Here is an 18,339-nt window from a genome sequence, read left to right on the forward strand (position 1 = left end):
ACACAACAGTGAGTTCTGAATCACACACACTGTTAGCTTTCTTGAAAAAGCCAGGTATAGTTAAACTTGCAAGTTAACAATAATTTGCCATATTATATGCAAGACAACACACATACCTTCGGAGTTCTTCATCTTCCTGTACATCTGGAAAGATTTCTTGAGTTTTCTTTAAAAAGACATGAAAATCTAGTTGTGAGAGTTTTCTAAATTGTTTGGATAAGTAGCTAGGTCATATCGTTACTTAAATCCAGTCTTAAAACCTGGGCACCTCTGCTAACGCAGCCAAGGAAAGGAATTCTGGATTTATCAGTCCTTTCTTTATTTAACTGTATGCTTGGCAGTCAACACCATTCCTCAGCCTGGTAACTGGCATTTTGAAGCAGAGGCAATGCCTGCCCCCTGCCCTTTCTCACCCAGCTGTATGCTGCATAGACAGCAATTAACTCTCTGTTAGCTAAGTTGCAACAGGAGAAGATTCATTCTCTTTCTGATTCTCGAATCAGTATTTGATGAGGCTAGTATATTTACAACTCCTTTACTCCTTTAGGCTGGCTACACAACCTTAATGTAGCACCAAAGATAAGATTTTAATCTCTGTAAAGAGAAGGGAAAGCATTTCAAATCATTCTCACTAGAGACAGTAGTGTGCAACAATATTATAAAGGTATTGAAATTGTTAGTGTTCAGAATTCAGATGCACCTTAAATAGATTCATGAGTACTAAAGGCAAATTATGCAAAATAACATTAGTCTTTTGAACAAGTGATAAAAATATACATATTTTATGTAATTGGCCACTGTTCTCCAAAAATCAAGTCTCCAGTGATGACTTACTTCTGAGGGCAGTGTGCTTGGACACAGCCATTTATCCAGCAGTTTATCCCAAATTTTGTTCATATCCAAATCGTTAATTTCTGCTATCTCCTTAGCTGCCATATGGATATCTACATAAATAGGTAGAGACAATATATTTACAAACTAGTATTATCTTGCTTAGCATCTTTTAAAGAACAACTTTTTGCTCCTTTGAAACTAGATTATGGATACTCACCAGGATAGTCTCTGCCAGTTGGATTTTGGATTCTTTGGTCTATACTATGGTGTTCATATAGTAAAATTATAAGATTTGCTGGTTTCCCAATAGACTTCAAATGCTCTCCAGTGTTCAAGTTATGCGTTATTAGAACATTTTCTGTTGCTGATCGCTTATACTGCATATATAATTTCTTCTGTAAGACTTGGGCTTTTTCATGTGACTCATCCTTTAGCAAAACACCACAGTTTTATATAAAACAACATCCTTTTACTCAAAAGCAATAGAAAAATCATCTTAACTTTTTATAGTCTAAACCAGTGAACTGGGTAGCAAGATCTGTTCTTCAGATGTGTCTGCATATCTGTATCTACAGGTATTTTTTCCTGTAAAAAGACACTATTAACCATGCTGCTCTAGCAAGAAAACATATTTTGAAAAAAATTGTAGGCAAAGATATATTGTGAAAAAGCCAAATAAAATATGTACCACATGCACCGGTATGTAAAATTAAGACATTTTGAGGTAAGATGGAGAAGAAAAAAGATTTAATATTAAGCCTTGGCTGCTAGAATTACAGTTTAATTTTGGCACTATTCTATTCAAAGATGTGACTAAGTGTCAGAGGACTATTCAGTGTTCATTGTGTCTCAATGACTCCATAGTAAGCTTGATATTTATAAGCAAGGCTGAGATTCTTATTCACCTTTCCCTACCAACCATGTAAACGTAAGCCTGAGAATCAAGTCAAAGCAGACTTTCTTTATATATACTACTACAAATAGCTAAAGAATCTTTTTGCTCAAAGCAAAAGTTAGTAATGCTATTGATCTAACAGCTGGAACAGATTCCAACTCATTTTCCCGCAGCAAGAAAAATGCACACAACAGGAGAAAGAACAAATTACTCTTCCTTAAAACTGTATATTTTTTGTCCAACCTCCAAGAACTGTAAGCCTAATTTTTGCTAGGTTGTAAACTGGAGAATGTTACCGGGCAGAGGGTTCTTCTGAGGGGTCACTTACACAGTCACTTCTCCAAAAGAAAGTACTTTCTGTATCAGGGTTGGTTATGGTACAATTCACACACCACTATCTAAAACACCAAAAGACAAAACACTAACCTAAGTACCTGACTATACACAACAGTCTTGCAAGCAGTTTACCATTACCTTAGCTGTAGTATTCTTTAGCCATTTCTCAGCCAGATAGAGACAGAATTTCAATGCCTGAATCTGGTCAGGACCTTTTTTAAAGGAAAAAAAAAAGGGGGGGAAGGAAGTAAAAAAAGTAAGTTTTCATTAATCCTTTATACAGTATACAGTATATCTATTTTATTTCAAAGAATTTAAAAAAAATTAGAAGCTATTTAAAATATTAGGAAAGCTCTTGTGCCTGAAGAGCAAAAAAAATATTACCCGTTTGGATTCAGATAATAGAGAAGCTAGCTTTAATTTGGCTGAAATATGTGCTTCTGCTGGAAAACTTGTCTGTAGATGGTATGAACATGTAGAAACTTTAAGCTAGACAACATGGCTTGAAAAGAGAGCAAAAAGGATTTAATAGTGATGCTGTGTTATAAAATGGCTGTTGTTCTAGCCTACTGTTCAAAATTGGATGTAGGAGACAAATGCATTTTTATTCTCAAACTTCCCCATGTTTTATCCAAGAATACTGAACAAATGTTTGGTCACAGGCTAGCTATTATTTTCTCAAACCTATTCTCCTCCTCCCATTACTTCACCCCTCAAGGAATCGCATAGAACCTTACCTGTTGGAAATTCTTGTGCAATCTTGTGAGCAATAGCTACAGCCCACTCTGGATTAATGATAGACAGCAGATATGACTGAATCATCTGCACGGTTTTAGTTGTTTCCTTGTTAACAACTGATGTATATCCAGCGTTTCGCATTTCAAATATTTTTGGTTTCAACTTTTTTTCAAAGACATGTCGAGCTGCAGACATGTGTAAAGTATCCAGTGAAACCTAGAAAAGCATTAAAGTAGATTAAGAATTAGCTGAAGTTCTATAGTGAGGCCAAAAGAAAGACAAAAGCTCTTTTTGGGTGGTGGGAAGAATAATTTTGAAATACATTCTTTCAAGATGCTACTTCACCTTCATTAGTTTGGAAATCAACAGAAGTGTTGGGAAGGATTCCTCACTGAGCTCTGCAGCTGAAAGGAAAAAGACAGCTGCCTATGATAGTGTCACAGTCCACTTGCAGCTTTCTCTATAAAATTAAACACTTTCAGTTCATTGTTAGATGCAGACCTCCATTGGGAGAGAAAGACTATACTCTTAATTATCCATACTGGCCTGGGAAGTGAGATACGTAGATTACTTTGGTCTCTGACAGGTCTTAACAAAAGAACGTGGGGACAGAATTCTGCACTGTATATATCACCTTAGCTCCACTGAAAGCCAGTTACCTCACCAGTAGCAATTTGGGAGCACAAGTGCTTTCAGTAGTACTTGGGATGAAAAGTGCATTAATAAAGAAATACAATTAATATAAAATATATACTGTAGAACTTTAAAGTTCACAGATAGCAGAGAAATGGAATTATACATATATCTAGCCGTAAGAAATATTGAACGTACATATAATATTCCAGAAACATTGTGCAGTTCTAAAGAATATCAGATGAAATGGCAGTCTGGTTTGAGCAGCTGGAGATAAGGGAATCACATGCTCTAAAACATATTGGTGTTCTAGGTCTACAGGAGGAGAAATTCTTTTATAAGATTCCAGATGTTTGAGGAGGCTCAAAGCCTAGGTGGGGGGAAAAGAAAGAAAAAGAAATAAGAAAATGAAAAAAACAATGAAAAAGCAAAAAAGCTACAAGACTACTATATTTGTCTCTGCCCCCCCAGTAAACATGCTTAAGTCCTGGAGGCATATGTTTTTTTTGGCAGAATTGGTACGTATCTAGAGTTTTTATCCCTGCTATGAGCCATTGCTGAGAAATAGTTAGAGATGACTATTTCTTGAATGCTATTCTGTGAATGAGAGCTGCGTAGATAGAATAATTCAATTAATTTCAACAGACTCTTGGATTAACTACACTAATAAATAGACAAAACAGAATACAGATGCCATTAGCAAGGTAACAGCAACATATTTGGACATACCTGATTCAGCTGGATACTGGTACTCTTTTCATCAGCATTTTGTATCACTTTCAGGACAATTTCAATAGTTTCATAGTCATAAGGATCAAGCTGTTTAAAATAACGAACTCATTTATAAGATCTTATATGATTTGTCTTTATAAAAACATATAACTGAGTTAACTTTTTCCGATATTAATACTAACTATATTGACATTACACTGAAGAAACAGTATAAGCATCATGACATACTTTAAAAGAAAAGACATCCACTTCATAGTCCTAAAACCTAAAAAAATTGTCAGGATATTGCAGAAAGACCAAATACGAAGTGATGACAAGAAAAAAACCCAACAAACCCTAAAAGCCCTCAAAACCAAAACCCAACCAAACAAAAAAAACCCAAGATATAAATTTTTTTGCCCCTATCTATTTTTAATACACTTCGAAATATTTCCAGTGTGCTATGATATTTAGAAATTACTTTTTTGTTTGATTATTTTCTGGTTGTTTTTTAAGGGAAGTTGGGAAGAAAGACTCTACCTGTCTTTAAAGAAAATTAGATATGTTGTTCTATTTTTTTGTTCTAGAGACATAGAAAACTGAAGCTTAACATTTACATTCTTTAGCAAAACTGGAAAAAAATAACCTTTTCAAATTTCTGTGGAATTCTTAATCTGTCATTCAAGTGACATCTGAGACTAGATGCATATTTCAGGGATTCTTTTTGCTTGTTTTGGAGTGGGTTTTTCTGGTTTGTCTTTTTTTTTTTTTTAATTTATTTTTTACCTTGTGCAATATTCCACTCAGGCTAGTGACCAGGTCTTTTGTGCTTTTCAGTAGAGGAATTATTTCTAGTGCTCTAGCTAGTAATGTGGAATGAGGTTGCTTCTCACTGTATTCTGCAGAGTCATCTTCAACATGATTTGTATTAGCATTCTGGAGAAGAAGTGTTTCAATGCAAAGCTGCAGTGCGGCATCACTGTCCAGCATGAAAGTACTAGAAGAAGACAGAATATTATTTTCTCTGTGACCTCTGGTGTCATCAAGGTGCTTATCTCCTTGTGAATACATTCACCAGGAGACCAGTATGTGTTGTGATTAATAAAAAAAAAAAAAAAAAAAAAGGAACAATTTGCATATCACATTAATTAGGATCTATTTAAATTAAAATAGATTTCAGTAGGCATTGTTATTATTACAGCAATAATTAAATACAATTGATTTGCTTCAATTATTACCTGCAGTAATTCAAGATGAGATCTGTGTCTACTTTTGGATTTTGTACCAGCGTCCTTATGAGTTCCTTCTTCCTTATTGATGGTTGTCTAAATACAGTCTCAAAAGAAATCTACAGATAAATAAACATTATATCTTCTTCCCAAAGAAGTAATTTAGGCAATATCAAGACTACTTCCTTATATAGTTAACCTCTTACATTTTCTTTAGTTTCAATCCGGAGATTTTTAAAGCAGCAAAAAGCAGTGCATTTGCTGACTATGCCCTGTGCCAAATACTACTTAGGCACTTAAAAGTTCTTTTACAGCACCCTCAATTATTGCATTTCTCAGTTTCTGAGGTTTATTTAAGACAACAAGCAGAATGAAAAATTAAAAACAAAACCACCCCCCAGCTTTCCTTACATTTGAATGGGAAATCTGTCTAAAAATCACAATACATCTCTAAATATACTGACATTTAATCAGTTACTAAAACCCTAAGACAAATAATTAAAAAAAGAAAAAAAAAAAAAAAATCAAACTTACACCAAATTTACTGAGTTGGATACCCCATTCTGCATCAGTAACTAATTCTTGGAATTTTTTATTTTCTTCTGCTTCACCACATTGGTTAGCAAGCTGTGCTCCAACGAGAGCTACTGCCTAAAAGGAGTGAGAAGGGAAGTGAATACAAGTATAATAAATAATTTGAAAATTGGGAATCCTAAGGTCTAAATCCTTAGAGGAACTTAAAAAAAATTCATAGATGATCACATAACTGTGTAAAATGAAAACAAACCTCACAGAAGGTAGTATCAGGCTTACCTCACCTCCTGAGTTGGCAGTTCAAATCTGCTTTAAAATTGAGTTTCTTTCTCAAAAATGTTTTGTTAGTATTGTACTCGTGAAACTAATACAAAAGGTATTTTTTAGACATCTTTTCTCCAAAATTTGTGTTACTCTTCCTCCCCATTTCTTTGTTATGCTTTACTTCCCACTTTCCTTTATATTTTAATAGATGTATTTATTTATTCATTCCATTCTTGATGACTGCTGTCAGAGAACAATTTCTCCAAAATATAATGTAGGTATAAATTATGGTGGGACCTAAAATAAACAATTTCGAGCTTTGGAATAAGTCATGATGAGATAACCTAATACTTAGATTTAGATCATGCTAACTATTCACAGCAACTGCCTGTGTACAATCTTACACTGTGGTAAAGAGAGGTAGTTTCTCTCAGTGGTGCCCTAAATGAGGAACTTGTTGAAACAGTTATACCCTTAATAATGGCAAACTATTGCACTTCCGTATGATATTGCTGATGTCTTTTTTAAAGAAACTCTTTAACATTCATATTTTCTGAAGAAATACATTGCCTTGTGAATTTACCAAAACTTTTCTGTAATTTTGCCATGTATTGTTTATGACATCCCACAGCTTATTGAACATATCTTCCTTGGGCAAAATTGTGCAATATCCCAATGCCAGGTTCTGATCTATGAGCCGACAGTTGAATACCTGTATTTTAGGGATAAAAAAAAAAAAGAAAAAAAAAGAACAAGGTATAAAATTTAGGAATTTCTTTTAATAGGTCTCTGCATATAAAGTATAACATATGAAAAGTACTCTATAATTTAGAGGTGTATTGCGCCTTCAAGTTAGATGTGAAAAAAAAAAAAGACTAAAAATGCATTTCAGGTTTTAGAACTTAAAATCTAAATATACTGAAGCTAAAAGTAACTTCCCTTAGTGTAAACTGCCTTAGAAGACGGTATATTGCAGGTTTTACAGATAACTTTTTTAAAAACTCTCCTCAACTAGAAGTAGTCTACAAATCTAAAATGAAACTAGGATTGAAAATGAGATAGAGAATACCTACAGATAACAAAGGCCATTGTTATAATTTAGGAGTCCTTAAAGGATCCTACAAAGATTAAGCTCCCACTGCACCTAACCTTTCAGGCAGAGTAACTAGTGTATGATCGAAGAGCCATAGTCTGCAAGAGGCTCAAATACGTCAGGGCTACAACATGTGGCTGCCAGAAATGTGGTGTCAGTTCAAAAGCTATTCAGAAACATGTGCTCCAGCTGTGGTAAGAAGCAAGGCAGCTGGGATTGCAGAGGCCAATGCTGTCAGGCCATCCAGCCCACGCCCCGTTCTGGTATTGAGACATGAGGCTGTGGAACCCAATCCCTTCCCACCACTGCAATATTGTCAGTACTTCCCTTCACCTTCTCTACAATTTTCCAAGGTGTGTGATTTTTCCAGAATGTGTGGGGTTTGTGGCATTTGGCTACATGACAATTTCAGAATGGGCTTCTGCAATAAGGAGAGTAGCATCTTTCTTGATAGAGCAGAAGAGGCTCACTCTTACCCTTTTCAGAGCATCCTTACCTTGTGTAGTAAGGTCAGGATAGTGGTCATAATTACTGAAGTGCACTTCTGTTTCATAGCAATGAGAAAGCTTTTGGTTTCAGCTAGCATATTGCCATCGTGTAGCTATCATAAAAAAAAAAAGACAGCACACAGTTAAAAATAAATTCTAAGCCTTCAACTTCTCGTCATTTATAGCATAATACAAGGTACTATAGTAATTGTATTTTCAAGTTTAATTAAGGTCTTATAAAGATCTCTTCTAGGTAGAAAAAGGATTTATGTTTCCAAGTGCTTTTTCACTGAGGACTGTTTCTTGAATATTCTACTTGCAACATTTCCCATACTAACCAATGATAAAACAATGTGAAAGAACATAAGAAACCATTATTAAAATTCATTTTATTTCTGGCCTCTCTGCAGAAACTAGAAGTTTAGTTCTGAACATACTTTGCAAAGAGAAACAGAGGACCATGAAGAACAGGGAAGAAACTATCAGCTCCTTTCACAAAATGACTCAACATCTGATCAAGTGGTATCAATTTTTGAAAGGTCATGGTGAAAGCCTCTCCCACAGCTATCGAATTCTTATGTAACTACTCTAAACTTGTTAATAGTTGGCATACTTCTAAGATTTACTCTTGGCAAAATTCAGCATCATCCCTGCCATACCTTTTCACTCAGGGACAAATCCATGTTATTTGATACACCATGCTGAAGACAGGATCCAAATGAACAGACTATTAGCCGCAAAGCTAACTCACACTGACTGCACTCCATGAGGTTCTGTAGCACTGCACAGATGGGAGTTCTAGCTGGCAGCAGAAGGTTTTGTCCTGTGATATATTTCAAAAACAAACAACCCCAGAAAATAATTAGTATCTTTATATTAAGCATATCGTTCTTTGAATTAGTATCAGAGCAGTTTCTCTTTTTCTTCATTAAATTTGTGACACAAGATCAGCCTTAGTTCCCTTTGAAACCTTAAATTTTCAGGGCTTTTAATTTAATAGAGACTCCCATTTTAGTTCAGAAACCAGAAGTTGGTCACCTTCTTAGAAAGGTTCTAATGGATCCTAGCTCACAGTGGTAGAACTTCTGTACTGAAGTACAGGTTTTGACACCATGCTCAAAATCACATGGCTGAATGGTAGTAATTATCATCCAAACTGGTGTCTTCTGTGCTGAACCAAGCTATCCCCCTAGAATATGGCTTTAAGTGGAACACCTAAGCACCTATTTAAAAAACTATGCATGCTTGCATAGGTTTAACTTAAACCTCACATTTTCTAGTGGTCTGGTTTATATTTTAGTGTGGTGAATTTGCCATCATGATACCTTTAACAAATGCACAGTTTGCCAGGCTTGTAGAGTCCAAAGGATACAGCTTGTTCTCTGAAAAACAGACAAATACAAATCAGCAGTGTACCAAGATCTCAGCAACACTATGAAGACTGGAAGTACCTTAAAAATACTATACATTAGGGAAAGTGCATAAAATAAACACACATGAACTCCAACAGCCAGGACTGCTGTTTTTAACTGTGCCTTATCAGAAGTTATTTTCCAGGAGGGAATAAATACATTTTCAAATGCACAAAGGAATACAAACCAACAGTTTTCAGTAACTACTTTGTGTGTAAATCCCTTTGTCTTGATAAGACAGTCAGCATAAACACTTTAGCTGTGAATGTAATAAATATTCAAATCAATCAAATAAGCATATCCTTTATAGGTAGATTTAGCACTGTGCAACAGTATTTGCAATTACATGCTTTTTAATACACCAAAGACATTATGAAAGAAAGCATTTACATCAAGAAGTATTAAAAATAAATAATTCTAAAATATTCAGTGCTTCTTTTAGAGAGCTGGAAGTGTCTTTTTTCAGCACCTACAACATTGTAAGGTTCTGTTTATAATACTTGAAATTTTCAAAAAGTTGTGTGCATCTACAATGGTATATAATACAAGGACAATCTTTTTAGAATAAACTGAAATTCATCTTGATAAAATCCTATCTCCATTAGTGACTACCAGAAGATGTCTAGAGAAGATCATAAGAACAGGGCAAGTTTATAGTAACACTTCTCCAGAGCATTCTCCATGTTTTCAGGTATTTGTCATTCAGATTCTTCCTGAACCAGAACAAAAACCAAAGTCATCTTTACATTCTATACTCCCCCACCAATGGATATTTCTTCCATGAGTTTGTCTAACTGAGATTTCTGAGGCGATAATTTCTATACACATACTGAATTATTTATATTCCTAGACAAAAATTAATACGAAATACAGATTTTATATTGACTCAATGTTCAGGAAAGCAAGTTTACCACAAACAGGCAGGAGAGAAGAAATAGTTTCATATGCAACTGGAAGAGCTATCTGTGGATCAAGAACTATCCCATCTTCATTAAAGAAGTCATCATAAGTCCACTCTTCATAAGGATCTTTATCTCCTCCAAAAGATGTTGTCTAAATAAGAACATTGTCAAAAGTACACACAATAAAAAGAACAGCTAACAAGTCTACTAACAAACTAAGTGTTACAAGAGATTCCAGTTTTCAAATACAGGAATAAAACGTGATCTTCTATTTGAAAATGGATTCTACTATACTATTTTTTTGTTAAATGGCCAGTAGCATTAAACACATTTCCTAGAGTGGCCACATTTCTCTTTAATGTTGCAGTTACTTAGTTGTACAGCCAAAATGCGTTCTTAATTAATTTAATGGAGGCTTTCATAAACATTCTTAGCCAACTATTATAAGCAAACATTTTTCAAATAGATATTTTTTTAGAAAAATAACATTCAGTGCATAAATATGCTTGCCTAGCCACTTTGATCTATTCCACTCAAACTGTAAGAGCCCATTCATTTCAAGTAGCCTAAAGCACTGCTTGACCTGAACAAAAAACAAAGACACTATTCAAGAACTTGATCCATCTTAAAAGTTTTACAAAACTGTTGGAAATGCCTTCCTTCACATAATACATGCATTTAAAAATCAAAGCCTCCCTGCCATATTTTACCTATTTAAAAAAAAAACAAAACTGACTTTTTTGAAGTCAGCTCTCTAGCAGTCCTGTTAGCAGCTATTCAACAAAATCACTAATATTTTCAGTCACATTAGCAGGATTTATTATAGTGAAACGTAAGTGGAGAATGCCACTTGTGCTTGTGCCACAGCTGCACTGCTTTTAGTACTCAAATCACATTACTCTTGATGCTGAAGTACACACATATTCAGGAAAATTTTTATTTGTAGAGCTGGGGGGGGTTGTTTGCTTTTTAAACAAGCTGATTAAATATTGCTGGAGAAATGGGAGAAAAAATTATGTACAGTGAACACTATTCAGTCAATCAAGACATTATATTTTTTTAACATATTTATTTAAGTTAGCAGAAAATACCTTTATTGGAAATCCATAGTTTTCTATTTGGCACTGTCTGTAAATTTCCTTGGCAGCCAAAGTATATTTACATAGTTCCACAGAATCTAACAGTAAATCTGTAAAAATACTAAGATCATTAGCATACTATGAATGGAAGGTTCATATGTCCTGTTAAAAGGAAACAACTTGTTACAGCACCTATTTTTACAGAGGCATATATAGAAATTCACTTTGTTTTCATGTTTATTAAATAATGTCTGGAAAGTTGGATTCCCAACATGAACACAAATATATGATAATAGCAATTACCTGGACTACATACTGTAGCTGCTTGGCAAGCCATTTCATAGATCACTGCTGGAAGATTCATATTATTAGGAGTGATCATTGGAACATCAGCTCCCAACATATGACAAAGCCTCTGACATGCTGAAAACAGCAGCTTCCCTGTTTCTTCATTACAGTGATTTTCATAGAACTCCCTATTAAAAAAAAAGGATGTTAAAAAAAATAGTCCTTGGGGCTTTTACTTAAGGCCATATTCTGTTCTAATTATTTAATTCTCTTACTTATTTCACCTATATGACTCACTGCAACTAAAACTGAAGTGACTAAAGTGAAAAAATACAATGGAGCTTACCTTAGAGATATATACTGAAGCACACAGAACACGTTAATAATAAGAAATATATTTAACATTTTCATCTCATCTCTTTTAGCAAGCGGTGGTAGTAAGTTTGAATTATCTGACAACCTAAGCATGAGGTAGAGACCAGCTAGAAACCTTGACATCGTATGTACAGTCAGCATACAATAGTTTTCTTCTACCTGTGTAAGCTGAAAAGCTCTCATAATAGTTATTTAATATTGTGCCTTACCTATCTCTCACTATAAAACTGTAGGGAGTCTTTTTACTTAGTAATCATGTTGTGGCAAAAAACAATGGCAATTTTCAGAGACTACAACTTAATTCTAAACTTGATATTGCATACAAGCAATATAAGCACATTTGCTTAACACTCATTTTTAGAAAAAAAAAAACTAAAATAAAACAAAAAAACCCTTTCCTTTGCTCTACATCTACTTCTTTCTGCAAAGTATCAAAAATAGTGCAGAAAAGCCCCTTAAAAATTATAATCTTAAAAACCTCTGCAGTTTTACCTGCATATTTTTACAGCATCTTCAACTTTTCCAGCATCTAGTGCTCTCAAGGCCAGTTTTTCTCCCAGTTCTTGCTCTGACCTTTGCAGGAGCAAAGCCAGTCTATACAACCTTGATTCAGTAGAACGGTTCTTGGTTTTAGCATCTTCTGAATTACACTTCATTGTTTGCACTTTTCTAGACTTTGATAGAGATCTGACAGTTTCATAAGCTTTTATGTGATTCTCAAGAAGCCTAGACATCAGTGAAGGATTCCTAAATTCTTCGACTGAAAGAAAGATATCAAAATCTTCCTGCAACAAAAAAATAAGATTATATATTTGTATTCATGTAACTTCCTTTAAAAATGTTGTGGTTGTTTGGGGTTTTTTTTGTTAAAATGTTTTTATTTCCTGTCTCATTCTTAGAGGAATACTTTGAGTATGAAGTTGACTTTACTAGTTTCTACCAATTACTGATTTACATAATAAATTAGAGAATTTTGCTAGGCAGTAGGTAAGCAAAATAAAAAAACCTGAAGGATACTGCATGCTCAAATGCTGTATTAAATAATTTAAGTTTACAAACCATAATAAGATCTTAATAAAATATTACAGTACTCTATCATGAAATCTTTGAAGTGTTAGCACTTAAGACTTTTGGGAGAGCATCTAATTTTTTGGTTTAAATGGACAACTGAGTTCTAGTAATTGGGAACTTTCCCAGGCACTATTTAAATTGCTAGATTAGCCTTAGAATCTCTTTGAAGTCAATAATAAAAACAACCTTTGCACATAAGTTGTAAATACAATTAATTTTTAACATCATCCATGTTATAAGAACAACTGGAATAACTACAATAAACCAAAAGCGGTTTGAAACTATAAATACATCTACCTGCAGGGTAGCCAGTGTTTCAAACATCTTCAGGTTTGCTTCACATTCATCTTTCTTCAGAGGATTGTCTGTTGGAGGAAAAAACCAATTACTTCCTGACTCAATTTACAGACAAAATTTAAGATTTTTAAGTTGTAGCTTACCTTTTTGAATGCTGAACAGGAATTTAAGGATTTCCACAAGCGTCTTAGTCATAAACATTTGTGTTTTTTGCTGCAGGAAAGGAAGAGATTAATGTTTTGTTTGGTCAAAATGTTGCCAGTAACAAACAGTGACACTCAGCCTTCCACTCCATTAAAATACTATGCAATGCTCTACAAACTTCTTAAGCAACAGTTATCAAGTCTAAGATACAACCAGTAGAAAAGCAAGGGAACAGAAAGGTATTGTAAACATGCATCCCTTGTAGAAATAGTAAATATTTTATAGCTGTTATATGTATGTACTCCATACGGCCTCTTAGCTCTCACAGAAGTTTTGAAAATACCCACCCTTCTGCCTTTGTTCTTCCTTCCATTGCCCAGAATAACTCCCTAAAACAACCGTTAACAAAAATTCTCTTCTGTGGTTGCAAGACAGTAATGTGTACTGTCAACTGTGAAGCTTCAACCCACTGTGGTGCATAGCAAAGCCACATCTCCAGTTTTTAAATAGATGTTTTCCAAGCAACTAAAGAAAGAACTGGAAAATACATAGAAGTAGAGGTATAATAATGCAGTAGGATTTATAAATTATTAATGGAATTCAGATAGCCATGCCACTGTGTGGAGATGCCTTTAAATTACACAAAGTAATTGTATTGTATACAGAATCAGAATAAACTCAAGTTGGAAGAGGATTCAAGAGGTTACCTAGTCCAACCTCTTGCTCTAAGCAGGACCAGTTCATCATCCATTTTTGCTGGAAGGCACAGTTTTTACATTTGCATCCTCTACATTTTTTTAAGCATCTGGGTAAGAATAGTATTTAGAATAATTTGTGCACACACTTTATGATGTGAAATGACTTGATACCTCTTCAGAATTATCTGCTTTATTCTGTAATACCAGTGTTCCCCACACAGTCAATCTCTCTGCAACTTTCTCAGCTTCAGCAAGAGTCAGAGATTTTAACAAAGTCAGAGATTCCTCTCCCTGGAGAGAAAAAAATGAATAAAAAGCAAACCAGAAATAATCAAAAGGAAAAGGCATTTGCTTTTGGAAAAGCTAAGTTATGTGTATGTCCTTGCTTTGATACAATGGTTGCATGATGGCCAACTGGGTGAGATTAATCTTCTGCTGATGAATTTCAAGTCTCTTTATAAAATATATTTATTATGACATGACTTCCTTAAACTCCCTGAATAGTTTTCACTAAATCTATGAGGCTTTCAGTAAAATCTATGTGCTTACTCACTACAGGTTAATAGGCAAATTAAAATGCAGTTTTGTTCATTGGCAATTATGCAATGTTTTATAAGAGTATGATTATCAAGAATACCATGTGCTAATAAGGCAGAACAAATGTTAACATGAGAAACACTATCTTGCAGGGGAGTTAATTTGATTCCTTTAATCAAAATGCCTCCCTGTCTTCAGGTCAAAGAGATCCCAATAACATAACTAGGGACAACCACAGGGTATAAAGGTAATCACACCAACTATAATGTAGCAAGCAAGGTTAAATATTTCTAGTTAGGATATCAATGTAATTTAAAGATAACTTCAGGGTTTTTTTGCTAAACTGAGACTTGAAATTAACTTGGAAGAAAAATTCATACTAATAGATAAACATTCAACACCTTGTATCGCAAGACAAACATTCAGGTGCTCTCAATACTAAAGGGGCAGGTCTGTACTCATGTGGAATATCATTGCATTAGAAGAAAGCATTTCTCCGAAGAAAGAGTCTCTTTTTTTTTTTTGTTGGCAAGAAAGCAACTTGCCCAAAAACAACTCTAGCAAAAACAGTATGTGAAAATATGTAGAGACTTCAATTCCAAACTTGTCTTGTATATTGTGGGTCATAAATTTCATCCTTTTTTGCCACAAATGATGTTTAAAACTCTGACAAGGGTCTCATTTTCAATGTTAAGTATAGGCAGTTATGTGTACAATTAATAGAACCATAATTAAAAAAAAAAAGTTATATGTTAACCATGTATAAGATTTCAGCAAGTAGTACAACTTCCCTGTTTTGAATATAAGCCTCAGTGTCTTTAAATTCTGAGATCAACTGACATGAAGTATTTTAGTACCCTTTCTTTGTCAATCAGGTCTATCATCTTCAGAATGTAGACTTCCACAGGGGGCAGCATATATGCTGCTACAATTTTCAAAGCATCCTCCAAAGAAGTAGGGGTATCTTGTTTAAGAATGTATTTCACTAGCCTCTGTAAGAAGCAAACAGATATGGACTTTAGTTTGTTGATGTATAGGATAACAAAACAAGTAATTTATACACGCTACTTCTTCATTGTAATTGTACAGCTTGTACCAAGCAAGTTACCTAGAAGCTGTGGGCTATCAGGCAAAAAACATGTCCCAATAGGACAAGAAAAACAGATATTGATAACAAGTGAGAACTACCAGTTGCTAGGATTTTTTGAAAAGTCTAGCTTCTTATACCCCATGAAAATACATGCAGGTAGCGTAGGGACTTTTGTTTAATAGAAGTAAGAGTAATGTTGATCACTTACCATTATCATCTGCTTGTCCTTTAAAAGATTAGTATCTCTTATCCCATAGGCTCGCAAAAGCTTCTTCATCTCCATCAGTCTATAACTTTCCTGCAGTAACTTTACTCTATGGACAAATTAGACTATTATTAATTTAATTGCTACCTATAGGTATGTGATTTAATCATTATACTACATCAGATACACAGTATTTCGCCCCCCCCAAAGCAGAATTCTAATTTAAAGTACACACAAAACTGAGGTGGACTGTGGATTTTGCCTTACTTGACATGATTCATTTCCAAATGCTGTTTTACCAGCTGCTCCACTGCTGCACTCCATGGTACCATAGCACCATGCATTATCTGTAGAACTGCATCAAATTTCAGCTATAAAAAGAACATAAAGAGCTTACTTGTCAAAATAAGTTACAAGGTAATCTCTTGAAGTATTGTTCACATGTGATTGATTCATTTAGGCAAGCATTTTATTTCCTGGCCCAATCTCCACTTGCATAAAGGGCATCCATTATCATAATACAACGTGTCATGTTAGATTAGAAAATGCTTATAGTAATTTACGACACTGTAGAGCTTGAGTTTCATATATATTAAAGTTGGTGAGTTTTCCACGTGATAACATCAAAACTACAATTAAATTCTCAAGCAAAGAACATCACATGGGGGAAGATTACTAAGACAGAATAAAAGGACAGCATACGATTTGTTCCTCCTCATACCACTTGTAAAAATGTACTCATACGCTTATGTAAAATTTATGTGTTTCATTCTGAACTGATGTGTTAGAGCCACTTGATGCCTATTTCAGAAAATATACTTACATCTGTATCAGAGATACAGCCAATGACAGCTATTGCCTTTGCCTCCCATGCAGTTTCAAAGACTGAAGCTGACCGCGTACGACAACGTTCTAGCAAATCCTGTATATTTTGGTAAAGATTATAAGGATATTTGAATTCAGAAAAGATAGGAATATTTTACAATATAAACAAAAATTAGAAGTTTTTTGGACATTAAGGCACAGATTTAGCTATCTTCCCTTGTATCTGTTAATGCCTTATTACTGAAATAGTACCTATCAATAAGTTCATTGACAGGAGTAAGCTAATCTGAAAGCCTGTCCTAAAATTCAAGTGTAAATAAAAATGGTCATCAGATTTGTATTCTGCTTCCTCATGTTTAAATAACTTTCTTCAAAAGAAAGAAAATATGAATACCTTTATATACTGTAGAAGAAGTTCATCCTTTTGTAGATTATGTTCACACAGGTAGGGTTTTATAAACTTCTCCAAAATGGACGGGACAAGCTCTGGTGCCAAAATTTTATCAAACATGCGAAACACAATAGTAGTTGCATTTTCCTGGGCAGCAAGTAGAACAATGCCATGTTAGAACATCACACATGTTAGTACCGAACCTTTACGTCTCTAATAAATAATTCAACATCCAGTGTCCATTGAAATCAGTTGAATGATTTCAAGAACTAGCATCCTTTTTTAGCTCAAATAAAAGCTTTCTTTTACAAAGTCCCTTATTGTTCAGTTGTACTTCTAATTTTTCTGTTGCTAATGCTTGCTCCACAATATACGATCTATAATGAATGGGAAATCATGGAGTTTAAGCCATACCTTCTTGTAGTTTCTTGTCACGTTATATATTTATATCCACGGTTCAAACAAAATTTATAACAAACACAACATATCAAATAGTCTTAGCAGCTTATGAACACAAGTTCAACCAACCAATCCATCAGGATTCCTCTATTGTCTGACTTTAAATTGCATGCTACAAGATCTTTCTCCTTCTCAGAAGAATCCACTACTCAAAAGCACTTTTTGAAGTGTCTGCAGAATTACCTTTTCAAAATCACAGAGTGCCAGCCTGCAGTTGTATTTTCTGTACAGCGTTATCAGTTCTTGTAAATCATTTACCAGCTTCTTTAACCTATGTACCTCTTCACAGTCATCACATCTCTGAAACAGTGTTTAGAAGTGAAACATTAGAAGACTTGCTATAATCTTCAACACCATTAAGTGCCATCATAAACAGGAAGAAAACAAATCATTCTCCACACCTCTGGTATAAAACAAGAGTAGTTGACTTATAATACAGCAAAGAAGATTCTGGTAAGATATTAGGAAAAGATTCTTTCTAAATATAAAGACAGCGATGCACTAGTAGAGCCTGCACAGGGAAGAGGGGTGAGCATTTCATTCACCAGAAGTCTTAAGGACAGGTAAGACAAACAGCTAGGAACAAGGTACCTACAGCCAACATGTTATTTTAAGTCAGAACCCTATTTTTCATGTGATTTTCCAAGAAACTTCACAAACAATTTTTGATGCCTTGCAACCTTGAAGTTTTTATAAATATATATATATATGCTGAACTGTTACCTTTATATGGTATACAACAAAGAAAATCAAGTACATGTTGAAAGTGGGACTTAACAGAGTAAATTTCTCTTCTTTCCATTACGCACTT

At 34.4% G+C, this 18,339-nt stretch overlaps 1 protein-coding gene across 3 annotated transcripts in view; it reads right to left on the reverse strand.

Annotated features, from left to right (window-relative positions):
• The window catches only part of KNTC1 (kinetochore associated 1), a 41,315-nt gene that overhangs the window by 9,551 nt on the left and 13,425 nt on the right, over positions 1-18,339 (reverse strand). For all 3 annotated transcript variants that reach the window (XM_075041264.1, XM_075041263.1, XM_075041262.1), the window contains 28 exons: positions 17,712-17,828; positions 17,073-17,216; positions 16,677-16,775; positions 16,121-16,224; positions 15,857-15,962; positions 15,416-15,550; positions 14,193-14,312; positions 13,323-13,392; positions 13,180-13,247; positions 12,304-12,596; positions 11,452-11,624; positions 11,161-11,258; positions 10,079-10,220; positions 9,081-9,137; positions 8,415-8,578; positions 7,764-7,868; positions 6,758-6,886; positions 5,911-6,027; positions 5,386-5,495; positions 4,934-5,144; positions 4,166-4,255; positions 3,635-3,806; positions 3,149-3,207; positions 2,803-3,019; positions 2,204-2,277; positions 1,052-1,262; positions 835-944; positions 117-166 (listed from right to left, as the gene is read on the reverse strand). In XM_075041264.1, the coding sequence (XP_074897365.1) occupies positions 117-166; positions 835-944; positions 1,052-1,262; positions 2,204-2,277; positions 2,803-3,019; positions 3,149-3,207; positions 3,635-3,806; positions 4,166-4,255; positions 4,934-5,144; positions 5,386-5,495; positions 5,911-6,027; positions 6,758-6,886; positions 7,764-7,868; positions 8,415-8,578; positions 9,081-9,137; positions 10,079-10,220; positions 11,161-11,258; positions 11,452-11,624; positions 12,304-12,596; positions 13,180-13,247; positions 13,323-13,392; positions 14,193-14,312; positions 15,416-15,550; positions 15,857-15,962; positions 16,121-16,224; positions 16,677-16,775; positions 17,073-17,216; positions 17,712-17,828 (3,545 nt within the window). The remainder of the gene's footprint in view (positions 1-116; positions 167-834; positions 945-1,051; positions 1,263-2,203; positions 2,278-2,802; positions 3,020-3,148; positions 3,208-3,634; positions 3,807-4,165; positions 4,256-4,933; positions 5,145-5,385; positions 5,496-5,910; positions 6,028-6,757; positions 6,887-7,763; positions 7,869-8,414; positions 8,579-9,080; positions 9,138-10,078; positions 10,221-11,160; positions 11,259-11,451; positions 11,625-12,303; positions 12,597-13,179; positions 13,248-13,322; positions 13,393-14,192; positions 14,313-15,415; positions 15,551-15,856; positions 15,963-16,120; positions 16,225-16,676; positions 16,776-17,072; positions 17,217-17,711; positions 17,829-18,339) is intronic.

The sequence above is a fragment of the Buteo buteo genome, chromosome 11, assembly GCF_964188355.1.
Source record: "Buteo buteo chromosome 11, bButBut1.hap1.1, whole genome shotgun sequence".
Lineage (NCBI taxonomy): Eukaryota > Metazoa > Chordata > Aves > Accipitriformes > Accipitridae > Buteo > Buteo buteo.